The sequence below is a fragment of the Maniola hyperantus genome, chromosome 8 (genome assembly GCF_902806685.2).
Source record: "Maniola hyperantus chromosome 8, iAphHyp1.2, whole genome shotgun sequence".
NCBI classification, from domain to species: Eukaryota; Metazoa; Arthropoda; class Insecta; order Lepidoptera; family Nymphalidae; genus Maniola; species Maniola hyperantus.
The window spans coordinates 7,957,919-7,980,965 of NC_048543.1; the positions used below are offsets into that span (position 1 = coordinate 7,957,919).

General features: G+C 35.8%; 1 protein-coding gene across 6 annotated transcripts in view; it reads right to left on the reverse strand.

The window, feature by feature from the left end:
* LOC117984412 (uncharacterized) overlaps window positions 1-23,047 on the reverse strand; it is an 84,316-nt gene that overhangs the window by 48,225 nt on the left and 13,044 nt on the right. For all 6 annotated transcript variants that reach the window (XM_069500446.1, XM_034971033.2, XM_069500444.1 and 3 more), the window contains one exon: window positions 18,516-18,732. In XM_069500446.1, coding sequence (XP_069356547.1) covers window positions 18,516-18,588 — 73 coding nt within the window. In that variant the 5' untranslated portion in view covers window positions 18,589-18,732. The remainder of the gene's footprint in view (window positions 1-18,515; window positions 18,733-23,047) is intronic.

Genomic DNA, 23,047 nt, shown 5'->3' on the forward strand with positions numbered 1-23,047 from the left:
TTTGAGAAGGCACTAGTTGAAAGTCGACAGGGTAGGGATAGATATTATTAACGCCCTACACCCCGCATCCTACGGTTCTGTACGGTAGGTACTTATTTTAAAAAATGTTGCCGATCATCGTATCGTGGTCAACTTCTTTTGCAGTTTAGAGCACCAAGATATATCTCAAATTATATTACAATGAACGCAAAACCCGTAACTCTGAACTCAGAACTTTAGACCTTTGGCTAGTGACTTTTACAACACTTTTGGCAGAAAAGCCGCGAAAAAGCAATGTCACATTTGAAAATATTGAGATTCGTCATCAAAGTTTTATGCTTTGTTTTTGTCTAATAATTTTGTGGTGTACAATAAAAGTAAATATAAGTATTCTATTCTATTCTAAGAGCGATCACGAACTCATCCGATCCGAATCCGTGAAAATACGGATATAAAAATATCTACGTCATGTTATGTCATAAACTAGGTAGGTACCATACAAATAGTTCTATGAATATTTCGGAACGTATTTTCACGGACTCGGATCGGATGAGTGGGTGACCGCTCTAAGATTGAAATTATTTAAACCAATGAGATGCCAATATAATATTTACCTACACAATAAATATAAATTTATCTAATAGACTAAGCCCGCGATGGCAGACCTTCGCTATTTCATAAAATCTTAAAGTTTCTTTTCCAGACAAAGTATTGTGGTAACCTCTTGCCAGACACCCAAGACATATTAAAGTTGCAGGGTATCTGGCAGGAGGTTGCCACGATATTGTCTGGCAATGGCATGGCGTGATTTCTAATATCCTATTCCGAGGAAAAATTTAAAAAAAATTACACATTATACTGATGTAAGATTTTTTACACCTTTGTTACCTATTATCTGCCAAAGCCACTATGATCAAAACTTCACAGTCACTGATCGTTCCTTCCTGTGTTGGGGACAATACGCAGAGAAACTTTCAGCTTTTATATAGCGAAGGTCTGGCCTGGCCCTCACAGTACATTCTCTCTCTCTATAATTCTCTTTTCTAAAGAAAAGTTATCACGGATTAAAAATTTAAATAAGAACAGTTTAAAATGTACATTCATTCATAGGTATACATATTTCGTAGCATATTTAATTTTCTTACAACATGCAATAGTAGGTAAGTGAAGTACACGCATGTATCGATTAAGTTCATTGTAAGTAGAAAATTACTCAATCAGAATAAAACTTCAACTTTATGGGTTGATAGAATCGGATAAGGTAAGATATTGTAGTTAAATTGTAGTATGGCTGTTATGTGTTGTGAACATGTAAGACAAGGTGATATACAGGGCGATAAGCTCTACCGATCGACAGACAGTCACGCGACTATCATCAGCTACATAAAATTACGAAGAAGGAAGTCTAATCTCTGTAGGTACCTACATACTATAATCTTGTTGTATGTTTAGTTGATCATTATGTGAATCTAGTTTTTACAACTTTAAGTCAGGTCTCTGAACTAAAAATCAGGTTGTACAGGTATTTAAGAGCTTGCGAATTATGTTTTGCTAGATCTCTGTACACATACCTCGCAAGATCTTAAATACTTAGTATAGCCACCGTCAGTAGCTATCTACCTAAAATTCAACTGTGGGGATTATTCACCTTAAAAACATCACCACACGCACGTACGTATGTTTTATATTAACAAATTGAATATTTTCTTATTCTACACATTTGATTTGATATCGAACTCGATCATTTAATCACAAGCTAATTTTTTTCGCGATGTCTTATCCGCCATATTCAATTTGTCATAGTCATGAACATGAAGTTTGGATTATGGTGGCTTTGAGAGATAACTTTGAGAGAACTTTTAAGTGGAAAAAACTGTGCCTACTGTCAATCTGTTATCTATCTTTATCTATCTCTATGATCTTTATCTTGTACACAGAACAAATAATCAGTTATTAACTTTATTTTATGATACAGATAGCTACATAAAGTAAAATCTTCATTTAAACTTATAAGTAAATGGATATCAGTTTTGACATAAACTTTAAACTTTTCAACTTTTTAACTTAAAAAGTTAAAGAGATCGTATGTATGGAGGGAATTTAATAAAAAGTACATACGAAATTACAAGTTTCAACCACGTCCACCACGTTTTGTTCTCTATTCTGATGTCAGTCTGTTTAGGAATAGGTATGTATCAATATACTTTTTATGTTATACATAGATTTTTTATTAAATAGGTACTAATCTTACGTGCCACTTAAATATTTTCTAATCGTACTTATAAGTGGCTAAATACCTACTTACATATTTCTACAAACACGAGAATGGCGTGGCTGGAACACAACAGAATTACTGTGAAAAAGATATGGACCTGTGTAAACATGGCTTCACTATGGCGTCTACAGTTTGGGATTTAGAATCACTCGAAAGACCAATATCGGTTTTTGAAGTTCCTTTTATGGTACTAAATTGAAAAATGTAAAGACTAATAATAATTTATTCGCTTATTACCGCGGACATAATTTTATTAGCTCTACTAAGTAGTTTGCACTATCAACTTAAAAAAGTTTTGAGTTATGTTTTAAATTAGGTACTTAGTACATATTATTATCAGAAAAAACTCTATTTCTTTCTTAATTTACTATATATACCTACTTACCTATCTGTAAAATAAATGCGATGGGCATCTCAGGAGGCTGGTAAAAAGTTTCATCGGAATTCAGAACTTACCGATATATACCAACCAAGTGGCCAGAGGCACCCCTTCAGAGATTTCTTAGTACAGATTTATACCGAGATCTGAACAAGCTGAAACTTGAAAACTGTTTACTACAGATACTTTTCTAATAATTCACAGGGCGATAAGGGAATTGGTAAAGTTGGAATTTCACGCAATACGCATTCAAGGTAGGTTTGGTACTTTTATTATTGTTCAATTCATAGAAGGTTATGATATTATGACGCGCGGGATTGCAATTACTTCTACAATATGACATAAGTAATATTATTGTGAATTGAATATTTGAAATGAGCAACCGTCGTGCTTCTTGGTGGTTCTTCTGGCTAGGAAGAGCATTTAGAACCAGTGGTGTTTTATATTAGACACGGTCGTGAAAGTACTTAGTAAGTTTACTAGTTTCTTCCAGCGACTTCATTCGCGTGGATATAGACTTTTCAAATTTCCCGTTGACCCTCAATCCTTTTTTATAGTTATTAAAATAACTTACATGCAAAATTACATCTAAATTTAGGTACTTCGAATTGATATAGAACCTCCTTGGTTTGAGACTTTTGAGTGAAACTTTTTTCATATGGTACTTACTTATGTAGTTCTTCTATTAAAAAATATGCAACATTCGATTATCAACTTTCAGTTGTTTTTTTTATTCAGCTTAGACAATAAAGATGGATACTTCGAAAATTCGTGTGATTTTTGAATACGAGTTCCGACGCGGAACTAACGCGGCAGAAACAGCTCCCAATATTAATGTTGCGTTTGGAGAGGGGACTGCTAATGAACGCACTGTGCGATTTTGGTTTAAACGCTTTCGTGATGGAAACTGCGATTTGAAGAATGAACCACTTGGAAGACTGCCCACACAGGTGAATAACACTGATTTGAAAGAGATGGTGGAAGCCGATCCGAGCCAAACTACCCAGGAATTAGCGGCATGGTTTAACGTTACTTTACCAACAATATTGACTCATTTGCGTCAAATCAATAAAATAAAAAAATATGAAAAATGGGTGCCTCATGATTTGACTGATCTGCAGAAAGAAACGCGTGTTGAAACTTGCGTTGCCTTTTGCGTTGAATCGATACCGAAATTAAGGAATATTGGATCGAATTGCGACATGTGATGAAAAATGGATTCTTTACGATAATCGTAAGCGGAAAATGCAATGGCTGACCCCAGGTCAAACGCCGCAACAGTGTCCTAAAGCAAAGCTTACCAATAAAAAGGTAATGGTAACTGTTTGGTGGTCTCAGGTGTTATTCACTACAGCTTTTTCCGATCTGGGCAAGCAATAACGGCAGATGTCTACTGCGCCGAACTCCGAACAATGATAGCGAAACTAGCAGTGAAACAGCCCCGACTTATGAATCGATCTTCACCATTATTGCTCCATGATAACGCGAGACCTCATACAGCACGAGAAACCGGAACTCTACAGGAAATGCAGTTAGAAACCATTCGTCACCCTCGGTATTCGCCAGACCTTGCTCCAACGGACTACCATTTTTATCGTGATTTGAACAATTTTCTGCGTGATAAAAAGCTTGCTTCTCAGGAGGCAGTGCAAAATGCTTTCACACAGTTTGTCGAATCTAGATCACCAGAGTTCTATCGCAAAGGCATAAATAAGCTTCCTATTAGATGGCAGCAATGTATAGATTATAATCGTAATTATTTTGATTAAATAAATATGTTAAATTAAAAAAAAATATATATTTTTCAGTACAAATCGGCAATTTCATACTTTAACCCCTAATATAATCCATCTTGTACTTGATTTTTCAATAAGCTCTAGTTTAGTTCGTATTCCTTAAATCATTAAGAATCATTCTGAGGCAAATAGCAGTTGGATAACTCCTGCATTAGAGTTCATTTTCTGAAGAAATCGACCAACCATTTTATTTTCAGCGCCGGGAGAGGCATCTCACGGATGTCGCTCTCCGAATACGAAAATAGGAAGACATTGATTCGTATCGTTAATTTGCGGATGAAAAAGTCAATTTATCATTTACCTAATAGAGTACATTTATAATGGAAATCATTCACGATAGTTTAAACGCTAAAATGCGAAAGGTGTGTTTGTTTGTTTGTTTGTCCTTCCTTTACGCCCTAATTAAGCAATCAATCGATTTGATTTGTAGAATGAAGAAAGAAGAAGAACAGTAACAGTTATTTTTCCACAGAGATCTTTTTGCGAGAATTATTTTGAATTTCGTTATTTCTAGAGAAAGAAAAATCAACATTACTTACTTATTGAATACTTATAGATCACTTACTTTATGGGAAGAAAATAATGTAATACATAAAAGGAAAATGTGACTGATTGACTGACTGACTGATCTATCAGCGCACAGCTCAAACTACTGGATGGATCGGGATAGAATTTGGCATGCAGATAGCTATTATGACGTAGGCATTAGCTAAGAAAGGATTTTTGAAAAATCAACCCCTAAGGGGCTGAAATAGGGGTTTTAAATTTGTGTAGTCCACGCAGACGAAGTCGCGAGTATAAGCTAGTCCTAAAATATAAAAGAAAAGTCTGCAAACATAATAACTAGAATAAATAGAGCAGGGCAGATTGTAAAGATGTCGGCCTACCCACAGTTGTATGCACACTGGTACAACCAGATAGTACGCGAATGTTATAATTATGGCTCTTATTGCTCACCACAGAAGGACGAAAGTGCAGCAATGGGTGGTCTTCAAACTATGGACTACAGCATATAAAATCAAAGAGATTACTGCCTACGCTCCATTTCCAAGAAAGTGTATTAATAATAGAAATTCTTTAGAAAACGTGCCTCCGCCTTTTCCTAGTGAATTGATATAAATTCACATGTTACTGCAACAATTTAACTGCACTTCGATAGAAAATAGGTATTCCTGTGTACGTAAGGGTAAAATATTTCGATACAAAAATTTATTCCTTCAATTTTCAGCTTTTGAGTGAAAAAGCAGTAGTTTTAAAACCTAGGCATATCATACTTCCTGTAGAAGGAAGAATTTTTAGAGTGAGTTTTGAAATACCTCACTATTTAAAAATATATAGAAAAAAAAACATTTAGTCGATAAATATAATTGGACCCCCGTATATTGAATCCATACTAATATTATAAATGCGAAAGTGTGTCTGTCTGTCTGTCTGTCTGCTAGCTTTTCACGGCTCAACCGTTCAACCGATTTTGACGAAATTTGGTACAGAGATAGCTTGCATCCCGGGCTACTTTTTATCCTGGAAAATCAAAGAGTTCTCACGGGATTTTTGAAAACCCTAAATCCGCGCGTACCAAGTCGCGGGCATCAGCTAGTATAAAATATATCGATTTAGGATACACAATTGTAGAGACAATTTCATACACTCTCGACACTCAATATAAGCGAATTAATTTATTTACCTATTACTACTACAGGAATTCGGCCTGTCAACAAACAATTTGTTGTGTGTTGCTATTACCGGTAGGTACCGGTAATAGCAACATCGATGCTTCTTGCTTGTGTGACAACAATGTAAGAACAGTGACGCCAGCGCGGTAGAGTTGCGGGCAACGATAAACTGGGTGGGTATCGCTAAATATTATACAAATTTTTGAGATTACCACTTTCAAGCTGACCTGACCAGTCTATAGCTCTAATAACATGTTTCAAGTATTTATTGTAAGAAAAGCAGAAATAAATATACAGCAGCATGTTATCCGTCTTTACAGTATATGCGCATAACAAGTTGTGTGCCGGTTAACCGAGCGATACATTATTCCACCACAAACGTAGCTACGAAAAGTAATTCAATCCAGTTGGCTGAACATTTTCTGAGAAACAAACTCAGTTTCTTATGCTAAGACGAAGTATCTCTCTACACTCGTATTTACTTACGAGTAGGCGATAGGTAGTATTGCCGAACACAATTTTTTCCAATACATTCGCGAAATTGAAACACAAGTGTCCCCCAGAGCAATTTGATTGGGTACATCCCACTTTGAGTGGGTGAGTATTTTATAGAATTCAGTATTTGCATTTCGATTTCATTTCCTTATTTCTTGGGCTCAATCGTGTGGGAATAGTAAAATTAGATACATACACTTTTTAGTTTGTAGATGAACTCCAGACTGTGGTTTTTATCTAATGTACCATAATAATATTACAAAAACATTGATTGCCCAGACTGACTCACTGATCTATCCACGCAACAGTCCAAACCATTGCACTAGGGTTAGAAAGTTGGGAGTTAGCAGGTTCCCTTTGTAAGAAAATCTGTCATTGTTCACGAAATTAATGCCATGAAAATTGGTATTTGTGCATAAAAATGTAGAAAAACTTAGGTGTTTCAAGATTTTTGGAAATGCTGATTTTCAGAATTCCATTCTATCCATAGCCGATGTCTACGTATTATGTACCTATATCCACATTCCACACGCGTTTAGTACCAATTTCGGCCGCATGCGTGTTTAGTGTTTCGACATGGTTTCGACTAATAAAATGGATAACTTGGTAGAAAGGTGAAGTAGACCTAATATTAGACTGACTTGGTATTTCACTTCGTAGACTGGTTTAATTATAACATAACAACGGTGATTTAGAACAAACTGAACATTTGGGAAAATACTCTTGTTAGTAAGAAATACACGTCCGGTTATTACAATATCTGTGTCGGTTATTACAAGACACGATCCTTACCGTGATTTCTCACGGTAAGGATCGAGATAATTTTAAATAGACGGGTCTGTTGCAATAATTATCCTTTGGTTTAGATTCTGTTGTCTTTCTCTAAACTAAAGTATTAGAAATTATTACTAACTTTTAGAGTATCTGCATCTTTTTCTTTTTAATAATGCTAAAACGGGACGGAACATGAATTTTAATTTAAAGACTCTAAATTTTAGTGCACGCTACAAATTTAAGCAATAGGCTCGTGACTGGCAGCGAAAGTCACGAGGTTTGACAGCTCTAAATTAAATTTAAAACTGTCAATCTGTGTCTGTCCATTTCATATTACATTAATTAGTAAGAAGAGGATGCGAATACTCTAAATTTTAGTTGTGTGCAGAAATTGATCGAGGTAATTTTAAATTGGTGGGTAGGTTGCAATTGGGTATCCCTTTGTTTAGGTGCATGCATCTTACATACATAAAAATAAACTTTTCGTGGTCCCACATCATCGCACTGTTGCTAGATCTATGTCACCTATACCTCGTTCATTAGCATCGTTCAACGCGCTTTTGGACAATAATGCGCAATGGGACCCATTTAATGATGGGTCTATAATACTGGTTCGGGAGTTACTGAAGTACGCTGAGAGCATTGCATGAATATGTCATTCAATGTTCTCAGCGTACATATTCAAAATCTTTTGATCTTTTATCGTTTTGTATTTTGTGTCTTTTTTCTTGTACCTTTATTTGTATTTAAATTTATTATTAATCATCTAGTTAGTGTAAGTGGCACTGCCGTTCTAATAAGATATAAAATAAATAAATAGATAGGTAGTAGTTACATTTTGAGTATAAGAATACTTATGTAGTAGATAGTTAAGGGTATAGGTACAGCACGCAGCAGAAAGTAATGCACATCGAGGTTTAGAAAGAGATAGCAGATTTGTAGACCATTGTCTCTGTCGTTGAGACCGATAAAACTTCACATAGGTATAAGTGACAAAGACAACGCTCTACAAAGCCGAAATGCTATTCTTATAGCCGATGTTCATTATTTTCTGCCGCGTACTGTAGTAGATATACATACTTAATATTTATACCTAGATATAGGTTTAATTAGCTATTTTCACACTATAGTATAAAATTACAGATTAATGCGGTAATGTAAACAAGCTCCGTCATAAACAGCAAAAGCTTGTAATCCTCTCAGGACTTTAGTAAGCCGCTTGTCACTCTTTCGATCCCTTCTCAGTGAGGCAAGGGAGCAGACTGGCATGCCAGGATTGAGGATATAATTTATTAAAGCATCTCATGTTTTGGAGTTAATTATACGCTGGTAGGTACAAATGGTTGGATTAGAGTAATTTAACACAGATTAACTGTTTTAAACTTGAATTATTATTATGCTTTATTTATGTAACTTGTAGATAATTAGCAGGCATAGTCCGCGACAGGTCGAGATGGCAAGCGGGGTATGAAGCGGGGGAACGCCCCGCACGTAACCCACGCTCGCCCGCACCGGCATAGCGTGGGGGCTGTGCGGGTGTGCGGGGCGCTCCCTCCCCGATTGCTATCTCGACCTGTCGCGTACTATACCTAGCTTATGTTACAAAAACTGGAATTTGAAAATTCGATCCAGGCAATTCAATAATACCTACTTGTTATAAAAGTCACGTAGGTATATGATTTACGGTAGGTACCTACCTATCTTTCAAATAAAAATTGCTTCCAAGTTGAATGTCGATATAATAATTATTTCATTTGAGAGAGTAAGTAGGTATTTCATCGATGTGAAAATATATTGTAGTTGTTACTTATGCAGTATGAAAATCGTAGGAATGTCCCGGGTGGTCCCGGTCCAGTGAGATTTTTCATATTTACGCAATAATATTTCTAAGAAATGGTGATATAGATGGAATTGGTGATAATAGGTGAGTTAAGCCGTTTTATGGTAGGTATGTGGCAGGTGAATTGTAGAATTCGCCATATTTCACCTCATATCGGCGGAGGAAAAGCGGGGACCCAGAGATACAGGTTTTGCACACTTACTTCAGGGTCCCCGGCACAATTTGTAAAAAGACCTATTGTAAGAACAAATAAATCATTTAATCATATTGGAACCTACATTTACAGTAGCCACAGCCATTTGAAAAAGCGGAGCCGTTTTGTTCGGCGCGCGGCGGCTGCTCGTTCGGCGGATGAATGTTTAATCAGATTGTCATTGCGATACGTTCGATAATACCTATTGTGATGATGTTGTGGGCTCTTCTCAGACCTGGGCGCGTTTGGAACCCTCGTAGCTTTAGTTTTAAGTTTGCGTAATAATTATCACCACTATATCTTAGAAATCCAACATCTGACCATCAAAAAGAGTTATTTATTACCTATTTTGAATAAATTATTTGACTTTGACTTTAATGTTGTTGGCGATGATGATCGTGTTGATACTGATAATGATTAAAGATCAAGCTTTTTAAATGAGCTACGCCAGAAGTCTACGAGCTTTCCATAATCACTCTATGGGTAGGTCAAACGAGACGAGGTCGAGGTGCTCAGATATCTTTTGGTCTTGCTTTTAGAGTTTATGAATTAGACAAGAGAGGAGACCCGTTCTCAATAGTGGGTCAGTTATGGGTTGATCACAATGCATGTAGTAGCACTCAATGTTGTTGAATGTATCACAACCGCAATCCGGTTAAACATTCATCCGCCGTAATAGCCGCTAGAGCCTCAATAGCTCAACCGGTAAAGGACCGAAAGGTCGACGGTTCAAGCCCCGCCCGTTGCACTATTGTCGTACCTACTCCTAGCACAAGCTTGACGCTTAGTTGGAGAGGTAAAGGGAATATTAGTCATTTAACATGGCTAATATTCTTTAATTATTTATTTATTAGTCATTTAACATGGCTAATAACATTGTATGCTATATTTTTATAGCATACAATGTTTTTTTTTTCAACTCAACTCACGTTGAGGTACAATTATTGAAAATACTAGATAAATATATTGTCCATTGTAGCTATGAGGTACGAGTATCGACAGTGAAGAATAAGTTAGAGTCTCCGATGGGATTTCAAATATTGAAGTCACATATTCGAGATTTATGTTCGTCGACTTACAATCATCTTAATTCTGCCGACGCTGTATCGCTCCAGCCTATACTTCTCAGTAATATTTCATTCAGGTGACCTACATTCGAGGAAAATAAATTTTCTTATTCAGCGTGATAACTGGTATCGAAGTTGAAGGTTTAGAAGAGGCGTAAGGAGATCAGCAAATTGTACCCTCAAAGTATCGTTGAGATACTTTATTGACAAAATATACGCAATTTGTCTCTGGTTAGTGAAGAAATTTTTATCCCTACTTACAAAAAGACGTATTTACTTAAAAACCTTTGTTGGTTGGACCATTGAAGTCAAAATGTAGATATTATTTAAAAACAGTTTAAGAAATATTCTGATTATATCTTGAACAACATTTCTTTTGCAATGCGACATGCCATTTTACTATTATCGCTGAGCTGTTGGGTATTTTTTTAATAGTATATATCACAATTTTTTGGCTTTATTTTAGGTTGGAAAGTTTTTCAGAAAATATGTCCCATTTATAATTATCATAATTATTTATGTAACGTACGTATGTACTCAACAACTTGGCGGTGGGATCGTAATAATATCGAATACAGTTAAGGGGTAGGTAGCCTTACTCTAGAGCCCTGGCCACTATTAGCCTGGGTCCACAGCTGCATTCCATTTTAAACATTCCATTTTATAACTGCCTATTACTCCCGCAAATTGCTATTGTGCTGGAACCATGTCTCATTCACATCGAAATGACGTCATTCTGACGTCAGCCGAAATGAAATATACCATCAACTCGAAACTTCAGTCTAGTGCTGACGTCACTAAAATGCCGGCCACGCGTATTAGTAATTTGCGAGACTTATATCATAAACCTTGTTTCACGCGGAATTAAAACCGTACTTTTTTGCAGGATAAATCCCACCAAATACGTAGTGGCGCATACACTGAGTACAGTCTAGACTCTAGGATATCTACTCGTGTGGTATAGCACCGTTCACTCGGTTAAAACTGTACCAGGTACCTATACGTTTTTTGCATTACAAACAACGTATGAATGGTTCAATGTATGCGCTTCGTATCAACGGGGTGCAACCCTTACTAACCTTTATCAAAATGATATTTAAAAAAATATGTATAAGATCCTATAGAGTCAAGAAAATATCGTCTAGGAGCGGGGGCAATTACAAACAATTTTACGGCAATTTAAGGCACGGACGTGCGTTGCCTCTGAACTAAAATGAGCTACCTAATTGCGAAGTTTGTTATGAAATGGCAGTTGGAATCGTTTGTGGGTTGCTGTAATTTGTAGACTATTCAAACAGCATTTAAGTTTTATCTTATTATATTCGTCAAAGTAAGCATCCTTACCTTTTAGAGCCCGGCTATCACGCTCCGTATTACCTTACCTGCAAAGGCCAGTTGTACGTGCGTATGGACGGCAAGACGGTATCCCGCGCAGTCCCGAAAGCGCGGCGTGAATTTATTATCGTGTCGACTGCAATACGTTGCCAAACACCGAGGTAAATTGGTGCTGATGCCAAATCTAACACATCACTGTAGGTTACTTAGTAGGTAGGTACTCTATACAAATAAACGAAATGAAGGGTCTGCCCGTGATTAAATAGGTAGTAACTAGGTGACTGTCTTCTCTTAAAAGCTCAAATCATTATATTTTCAACGTTTTGTAAACCAAACACCAATACATCTATCTGCATGTAACGTCTGTGTGTCTGTTTGTAAGAGCTTAACCCATTTTGATGGATTCTTACAGCCAGACTAACTAGAGGACATCTGAAATACTGTTATTATTTGGATAAAACAGTGACTCAGCACGAATATATTAGTCGCGGACTGCTAGTTATTAATATTAATTTGGACTTAGGTTACTCATAAAATGTTACGTAGATACACTCTTAACTTAAGCTAGGTTGACTGACTATTCAACTATCGTTACGTCAGAGAGCAACTTTGTAAAATATGCATAGCTGACAGATCGTATAGGCACCAAACGAGACTGTTAAACTGGCGAAACTTAGTCGTCCGTATCCCGGATAACTTGTACATAAATAGTTTTACTAAATTTAAGAACTACAAATTAACAAAGATACAAAGTGCACTGTTTTGTGCTAAACAAATAAAGTTATAACAGTACCTATTTTTAATTTATAAAATTAATTAGATTTTGCGTACTGTTATAATCTGAAGTTCAATGGCCAAATCTAATACTTGATACTCACATAATATAATACATTACGAGATGCCGTTCGATTTAAGTAGAGTGGCAAGAGCCCTTGAGAGCCATGCCTTAATAGCCTACCAAGCCTCCTTTGGCAAGAGAGTCCGGGGATTCTAAATTTATCATCCTCAGTATCATTGTGTCGATTCCGTAAATATACAGGGTGTAACCAGAACGCTACCAAAAACAAAGACAGACGATAGTATACCTACTGATGATTACTAAAATGACACCACAAAAAACGCGAAAAAAATATCCTATATTTTGTAAAATTTCACGAAATAAAGCTAAATAAAGCTTTTGACTGACGCTAGAGGTCAACGAACGTTGCGTAAGCAGGCCACTCGGGGTCAATGCTGCGTCGTAGGTGTAAAGTATTGACCCCAGTTTTGCACGCTATACATTGCGGGTTTGAAAAATACTAAATAACTAAAACTACAAAATGAGGCAAATGGGTATTGGATTGTGTTTAGATAGTGTAACAATAAAGCTAAGTTTTTGCTAGCGTTCTGGTTACATCCTGTATTATTTACTAGCTGTAGCCCGTGACTTCGTTCGCGTGGATTTAGGTTTTTAAAAATCCTGTGGGAACTCTTTGATTTTGCGGGATAAAAAGTCGCCTATGTCACTCTCCAGGTCATTAACTATACACATCCAAAAAAATCACGTTGATCCGTTGCTCCGTTGCGACGTGATTGAAGGACAAACTAACAAACCAATAAACCAACAAACCAACAAATAATCACACGTTCGCATAAATAATATTGGTAGTCATTTATGAAAATACTTGAACATTTTGTTCGTGGTTGTATTTTTACGAGTAGGATATAATAGTAGTCGAATTTTGGTTTCTGAGCTTTATCTTGTTATTTCTCAAGAGTTTGTACAGCCACATGAATCATAGTATTTTGTTTGTACTTATTATATTCGGCAAAAAGCATTTCTACTGCGGTCCGCAAAGTGTGATGTTTTGCATTTACATTTTAAAAAGCAGCCTGTCTTATTATGCATACTGATTAAAACTGGTTAAATGTAAATTAGTCTAGGAATAATAAAGATATTTGCATATAATTTCCTTCGTTATTTTAGTTTAGGAGTAATGAGTTGCATAATAAATATATATAGAACTATAGGTATTTATTTAAGTATGTACTATTATGAATTTATGATAAAACCTCGTCACTTGTGCTGATGTTATCTTCCTTTTAGCTCGACCTTTTTTCGCGCAACAGATCATCCTGGATGTCCAGCGCGAAAATGCAGTCAGTATTCTTGACACCATTCCACGCGAACATGATTTGTACAGTAATAAGATAAGGCTAGATTTAAGTATTATTGTAATATTTTCATTAAAAAAAGTTATACAGTTTTATCTATTTTATGTTACTGTTTCCTGCCTCATTTGCATTATCATCCTCATTATCTTGGTATAGCTGATTAGTATTTACGTCTGATTCCGAAGTATCGTCTCATTCCTGGAGAACTTGCCTCTTTGATCTTTCGGGGTCTTTTTGAAAAAAAGAAGACCACCGTCACGATAAGAAATGGAAAAGGCCTAGGAAAGAAGACTGACCTCAGTCTTCTTTCCTAGGCCTTTTCCATTTCTTATCGTTTTTAGGGTTCCGTACCTCAAAAGGAAAAATGGAACCCTTATAGGATCACTTTGTTGTCTGTCTGTCTGTCTGTCCGTCCGTCCGTCTGTCTGTCAAGAAACCTACAGGGTACTTCCCGTTGACCTAGAATCATGAAATTTGGCAGGTAGGTAGATCTTATAGCTGACATTTGGGGAAAAATCTGAAAACCGTGAATTTAGGGTTAGATCACACAAAAAAAAATTGTGGTCATGAACTAATAATAAGGTTTTTAATATTCGAAGTAAGATAACTATATCAAGTGGGGTATCATGTGAAAGGGCTTTGCCTATGCATTCTAAAACAGATTTTTATTTATTTTTATGCATCATAGTTTTTGAATTATCGTGCAAAATGTCGAAAAATACGACTATAGTACGGAACCCTCAGTGTGCGAGCCTGACTCGCTTTTTTTAATTTTCTTAAGCCCCTTTTCTACCAGGTTCTTGGATTGGTGTTGAAGTTAAAACTGTAGCATGCAAGTTCTTTTAAATTGACAACTGTCCCAGACTCTATCAGAAGGACTATAGCCAGGTTTACCTTCATGCTTCCGCAGATTATTTAGATTAGGTACCTACTTAATCTTCTTAAGTTGCCAGAAGATCATCATTGCAAGAAGTTGCCAATGTTTGAAGTCAGGACACGTAATGATTAGCATGTTATACCTGGGTAAAGACGGTAGATGCATAGCCGTGCGACTCCTGTGTACTTGTCGAATCGTCACCGTAGACCAACGGACAAAATATGATAGGCCGTGTGCAGAGTGTATTATATTATGACTATTAGTTGTATGTAGCGGTTGACAGCTAATCGTGCTGTGCGGATATCCATGCATAAACGCCCTACGGTCTCAGTATGTCAGAATTTTCGAGTCACGATTAAATTGCAAGATTTTACGTCAAAGATAATATACATTTTGCTGTCTTTGTAGATGTCTACGAAGGCTGGGACGTGAAATTTGTAGAATTTCTCTCAGAGGAATAATTTTCAGAAACCGAGGCCGCTTGTAGATATGTAGGTACATATATGTATGTAACTGCCTACTTCAATATTTCTCCGCAAGTGTTTTTATATATCAAAGACATCCTTAAAAAGATGCAGATGCAGATTTTTATAGACATGTATAAAATAAAAGTAGGTATTTCATCTTTTCGATTTCAAATTCTCATATACTGTACCCTCATTACAGCGATCTTCTCATACAGTAATGTCTCTTATATTATAACAGTTCGAGAAGATCCCATTTTTAAATCTCTAGAATATAAAAGTATAGGTAGGTACCTACCTATACTTTTATATTCTAGACCAGCGACCAGCTTTAAGCTTATTTCAAACTACGGGATGTAAATTATATTTGGTATAGTCCTACGTGATATAATTTATATTATATCACATAGTGTGAAATAAGCTTTATAATCATATACCTACCATAACTAGTAATATTAAAAACTAGCTGCCCTGGCGAACTTCGTTCCGTCTAATAGTCGATTCAATTTTTTTAAATTTTTCGCTCCGTAAGAACCATCCTCATACTTCAAGGAGAATTATAAAAAAAGAATTAGCGAAATCGGTTCAGCTGTTCTCGAGATTTGCGATGAGCAACACATTTAGTAATTCATTTTTATATTATAGATATAAATATATAACTTAACAAATTACAATTTTAATTTATAGTTTGACTGTACCTAACCACGTTTTATATATAGATCCCTGACATGCAATATAATTATTATGTTATTTCATTTTATTTTATAATATCCTTCTCTGTTCTAAAATATAATAAAATATAATATTTTTGGGTTTCACCTCTAAGAATGAAAACAGATCGCAAGTGTAGAAGAGCAAAATCGTGAAGGGTTTTCCAAACTTTAAAGATCCGTCGTTACAGGGAGTCATCTTGGGCTGAGCCGTAAATGTTAATCCGTAGAGTTCCCAAAGGAATCGTTCGCAGAAATCGTGGTTGCTGGATTGTACTCGAAACGACTACAGAGTACAATTGCCTGTAAATATTTTTTCAAAAACAGTATCTAGGTCCATATTAAAATTACCTAGTTAAAACTTGATGACAGAAACGACTGTCTAAAAGGGCCTAGGGACGGTAGAGTTGAAACAAACGGTTGGACTTGATGATTCAAAAGACTCACTTAAAATAAAGCTAAGTAGTTAGTCCATAATTCTTATAATTAAATAAAAACTGAGATTTCTATCTATTGGGTGCCGATCATATACTGGTCTGGGCAACCTATCCGTGTGTCAATATTTTTCAAATCCGAAAGACATACTGCGCTCGACTGTACCTAAATTGAAGTGTTTGATTTGGTTACGTGCCATTCAAGATTATATGCGGTTTTCTTATCTGTTATGGTTGCTTTAAACAACGTTTTATTTTTTATAGGTATAAGTTAAAATTGTAAGGGATAATCTTCTTATCTTTCACTTTTTGTCGTCGTCGTCGTCGTTTTAAATTTAATTAGTTGTAGCACTAATTACATTTTACCTTCAAACTGAGCTATGTTCTGATCTAAGGTAATGATAGGTAGTGTGCTTGTAGTATGTTTAAAGTTAAATAGACTAGCTAATGTGGTGTAAATGAGCGCTCGCGAAGTATCTAATCGAGGTCGTAGTTTACGTGCGAAGATCCGACAATCTTTAATGACTTTCCTCATTCCTGCAAACATTAATAATGTAGAAGATTACAAGATTAGACTCATTCATGTCTTACCACAAAAACTTTAGTCTTTAAATCAGATCATTCTGGCTAAAACCCCACCTGTGGTTTTTGTGGTAAAGATCGGTAATTTTTAAGGTCCCGCACCTCATAAGGAAAAAAGAAACCATCATAAAGAAACGATCACTTCGTTGTCCGTCGTGTCTGTCAAGAAACCTATAATAACCTATCCCGTTGACCTAGAATAAACAAGAAGGCCTTAAAAACTACCGCTGCAGCCTTATATTCCCCAGGTGTGAAAAAACAAGACGTAGTCATCGTCATAACTCATAATCATTCTCCAAGGCAAGGTAAAATTGAAACTATAATAAAGGCTGCAGTTCGTAACTCTAAACCACTAATGTGGTGTACGAGCGATCGTGAAACTAATCGAGGCCGTATATAGGTAGGTACGTCAAACTTATAGCCATAGAATTCGTGGGGATCTTTGTGGAGGTTCTTGATAATAATATTAAATATTAAGATATCTGTGGTCTTACCTATATCAATTTTGACTAATTTTAGTACAGAGATAGCTTCTATTCCACGGATGGACATAGGCTACTTTTTGTCCCGGAAAATCAAACAATTCCCACGGGATTTGTAAAAAACCTAATTCCACGAAGTTGCGGGCATCATCTGTTTGATAATGAAGATACCTTGTATCCCGGGGTATTATAAAAAAATAAAATTTCCCACGACGAAGTCACGAACTTCGTAATTCGTATAGTACTTAAATACCATATTTTTAAAGTTATTCGGTAGGTATACATGGTGCACGTCAAATAAAATAAAAGAGTGCCATATAACAGAAATTATTCATTCACACTGTATAAATGACAAATTGCCTTGGCTTTCTTTCAGCGGGGAGTAACTTTAGCTCTGCATCGTTTCCAGTAGGTACCTGCCGCGGAATTGCTTAATGATTCATACCGTGAGGTAGGTATACTAAATCTACTGGCTAGAGCATTAGCGATGTTGAAATATGTTCTCGCCGAGCTATAAATAAATTTTCAACACATTAACTCTTGGTATTTTACTTTCAGTGTTTAATATTTTTGAGAGAAAAGGGACACGATTTGCTTTTGCGCGTTTAACTTTAATATTATAAAACAAAAACCAATTAAGGGCGATGTGTGCTGTAAAATTGTCACTAAGATAGAACTTTTTCGCTTAATGATTTTTACGTTGTACCTGACTCAAATTTGTATTTTCAAATCGCCGTTTTCAATAAGTATTTGTATTCGTACTCAAGTTTTCGCACACTTAGCATTTCAGTAACTTCAGTATTCAGTATTTTTGAAATGTATAATTTGTATTTATTTTCATTCGTTTAAATACTATCCGTTCATTTAAGCAATAAGGGCTGTATAATTATATTCGGTTTTGATCGGCGTTACGTTGCGCTTTTCTGCGAAACGCAATCGAATTTTGCCGATGCAACTTATGAAAAAAGTAGTATTGTAATGAGATTTCTTTCGGCATTAAACTCACCTGCGATGGCCCGTCCCAGCAGCAGAGTACTGAAGACGATGGACAGCACCCGCCCATCGTACCTTCCCATCATCTTGGAGCTTCCAACTTCCCTGCTATCAACTGTCTGCAATCATCGTCGCATTTCTACACTTCAAACCACTTTCACTCACTTTGTTTTCATTTTGAACATTATTTAAACACAAAGTCACATGGCGCTACATGTTGCTGTTGGTACCTTTTCACATTAAGATAATATAAGAATAATAAAATAAAATGTAGGTACACACAGTCATAGTGTTCATTTATTTTTGAATTGATATAAAATCAAAATTAGTAAAAAAATTGGTTTTTTTTAATCAGCGTCCCTATAAGGTTTTTATTTTCGGCTTTGGTCTAAGTAATAAATATAAGTAGGCTTATAAGATTCTTTGCAGATTTCAAGTTTTTTTGTTTATTTTGTTAATCACACAGCAAGCAAACCACTGGACGGATCGGGCTGAAAGCACCTGAAAGGCATGCAGATAGCTATTATGACGTAGACATTCGCTAAGAAAGCATTTTTGAAAATTTAATCCCTAAAGAGATAAAATAGGAGTTCGAAATTTGTGTAGTAGACGCAGAGTCGCGAGAATAAGTAGTAAAGGAAAAGCTGACTGACTGACTGACTGATCTATCAACGCACAGGCTCAAACCACTGACGAATCAGGCTGAAATTTAGCATGCAGATTCTACGTCATAATAGCTATCTGCACGATAGCTATTATGATAAGAAAGGATTTTTGAAAATTCAACCCCTTAGGGGGTAAAATAGGAATTTGAAATGTGTGCAGTCCACGCAGACAAAGTCACGTGCATAAGCTAGTTGATCATAAGAATGTAAGTAAATGTTCATGTACGCACATCAATTTGTTTTAAAAATGTACCATTTCTATATTTACCGTTGATTCGTGTATGGAACTGTGCGTGTGCCGTATATTATAATCAAAAAGTCGTTAGCCCAAATACTATTATGTTATTGAGCACAATATGTAGCTTTGTACTGTGAGTTTATATATCTACTCTTATTATTTATACCTTTAAGTATAGTTTCATTTTGGCACCTTATATTACTTTATTATAAATGCGAAAGTATGTCTACAATCTACATGCTAGCTTTTAACGGTGCATCCTTTAAACTGATTTCGAAATAATTTGCTACAGAGATAGCTTACTTGCCGGGGAAAGGCATAGGCTATTTTTAGTCCCGGAAAATCAAAAAGTACCCAGAAAGCAGAAATCCATCCGGACGAAGTCGCGGACATCATCTAGTTTAACATAAAAATATATCGGATATATACATCTCAAGCGAAAGCTCATGGACATGTGCATTCTGCCAACTCTCACGTATGGTGCTCAGACTTGGTCCCTGACAAACTCTCAAAAGTCCAAGCTCAAGGTTTGCCAAAGAGCTATGGAACGCAGCATACTTGGTACAAAACTAGCAGATCGCGTAAGGAATTCTGCTATACGTTTCAAAACGCGAGCAGCTGACGTTGGCCTTGTAGTCGCTTCACTCAAATGGGACTGGGCAGATCATGTGTGCCGTATGTCAGACGACTTATGGGCAAAATCTGCTTCGTCCTGGACTCCCCAGAATCATCAACGACATTGGCGTGATGAACTCGATAAATTTGCAGTTACGTGGCCTGAAGAGGCACGGAATAGGAAATGGTGGAAAAATTGGAGGGAGGCCTTTGCCCAGACGTGGGACAGTACAGGCTAATTTAAATTAGATTTAGATTAGAATTTAGTTACTACTGAGTTTAACTAGAGTGAACTTAAAACTGTCGTGATGGCAATAGACAACTCGCAATACCCGTTTGGTCCAAGACTGTCATAACCATGAATCTAAGCTATGCGCGATGGATTTTGCTGACGATGTAATTATAATTTTACTTGAATAAAACCAAATGCGTTTTCATAATGTAGCGAGCTTGAAGACAAAGATAATGACGAAACTTTTAAGAAGTGATATAATGAACGTAGGTCACGCTGGTGCTTCAGAACAAGATTTTTGATCCAAATTCGTTCTAATTACAATACTTATCATTTATTTAGTCTTCAGTAATATGCATTAGTCTTCAGATGTGTAGCTTTAAAGCGAAATGGGATTGAAGTTGTACACGGGTGGTCGGGTGTGATTGCGGGCGACCGCTGGGCCGCCCGAGCGCAAATTTGTTATACGCTTTTCATATATATTTATATTTAAAATTCTATTAGCTCTGTTACCATAGAATAATGCCGTAATCCCTTAGTGTATTAAACGTTGAACGTAAATACGAAATTTTATTGAAATTAGTTTTATATCAATCGAATAAAACTGGTTTTTCTCCTAATGGTCATGTAAAAATGCGTTTATTTTGGAGAAACTACCCGATTTTTTTGTATTGAGCAAAATTGTGCCAATCGTGTTTTGACTCTCGTAATTCACTAAAGAATAATATTAATATAATATTAAAATATGTAATTTTCGAGGCCAAAACTTGATTCTTTGAACATCCGAAATGTGTCTCAACACCACTTTTGGGACGCATATCGCCTTAATAGAAGTAACTCTAGTTGTACCTAACAGTGCAGTGGTAAATTATTTTGACGATTTAAAAGCACTTGTGAAAATTTATTTGAATAAAAATGCATTTTAACTATTCTGTTCTATTCTATAGAGAGCGCTAGGGAGCCCACTAAAATTACTTACTTATCTCTTAATTTTATTGACGAACTTTTTTAATGACAACCAATATCACCCATGTTTTCTAACTAATATCATTAAACTAGGTAGTTTGACACTGTTAATGTAGTATGATGTTTGATTATTTAAATTTTGTTTTATAAAATAAAATAAAACAAAATTGAGCATTGTGCTATTTGCAGATGATTCGTCCCTAATTTTTAAAGTCGATAGAAATAAGAACAATTTTGACGATGTAAATAATGCCATATCGCGGGTCACTCATTGTTTTACTGTCAACAATTTACTTTTAAATGCAAAGAAAACCAAGTGTGTAATATTTTCTCTGCCCGATACAAAGACGACCAAGGACATTAACTTAATGATAAATAATGATATTATGTTAAAAGTGGAGAAGACCACCGTGTTCCTGGGGATCACGTTAGATGCAAAGCTTCAATGGAACGCCCATATGTCAACACTTGCTGGTAAACTCAGCTCTGCTGCCTTTGCTGTTAGAAAGATTCGACAGGTAACTGACGTGGAACTGCAAAAATTGTGTATTTTGCCTATTTCCACAGTATTATGTCTTACGGAGTCTTGCTATGGGGTAAAGCGGCAGATATTGGGAAAATATTTGTATTACAAAAAAGGGCAATACGTGCAATTTATAATTTAAAACCGCGCGATTCCCTACGAGAGATATTTAAGGAAATAGGTATTCTTACAGTAGCTTCCCAATATATTTACAATAATATATTTTTTGTACGACAAAACATTCACAGTTACAAAAAAATCGGTGATTTTCACGATAGGCAAACTAGAAACCGAAATAGGCTTGCTACTCCTGCGCTCCGCCTCTGGAAGGTTGGAAAGTCATTTGTGTGAATGAGTGTAATATTTTATAATAAAATTCCACAAGCAATTTTAGACTTGCCTTTACACAAGTATAAAAAATGTGTTAAAAGTATGCTCCTAAAAAAGCATATTATACAGTCGCAGACTATGTAAACGATAAAAAAGCTTGGATTTGACTCGCTCCAGCAATGCACGTGGCTGCAATGGCTTGTATAGTACGGTATAATAACATTGTAAATTGAAAAATTAAAAAGAGCAACCGCCGAGTTTCTTCTCGGTAGGAACGGCATTCCGAACCAGTGGTAAATTAAAACTACCTAACAATAGATTACCTAAAGTAAGAACAAAAGTACTTTTCAGGCACGGAACTCTTACAATCTTGTTTTCTAAAGTCCGCAGCAAGATTTCTTCTAGGAGAATTTCTGTAGCACTAGGTATAATCTGATTTATGTTGATTTGCCGGGATTGCAGCAAAGTTTAATTTCAAAAGCTAACACAGAGTTACTATTAAATTTGGATTTATAGGATTTGCATTTACCTACCTTGATTGAGCGTTTCAAAATTTTAAATGCAAACAGGACACTTTAGGAATAATTTGTCGATGAAAAATAAATACTGGGTGTTATATTGGTGGAGTTTTTAATCTAATTTTATCAAACAAGCTCTACATTATTTTGTACAACGACGTTCGTATTTTTTTAGTATTAAACTTTTCATAAAAATATTGAAGCCAAATAAATAGCTGCCTCTATACAAGTGATTCAAAATAATGATTAACCGTAAATATTAAATGTAAAACAGATATACCTATTCGTATATATGTATAAACCTCATTTGTTAAATAGTTCGAAAGCATCGCGTGACTGAAACAGCTAGGCGTTACCGAAAATGTGTGATGTGATGGTACACGCATTTTAGGGCAGATACTATATTAATATTAAGAATTCCTACTAATTTACTATCATATTACCTTAGAGAATTTATT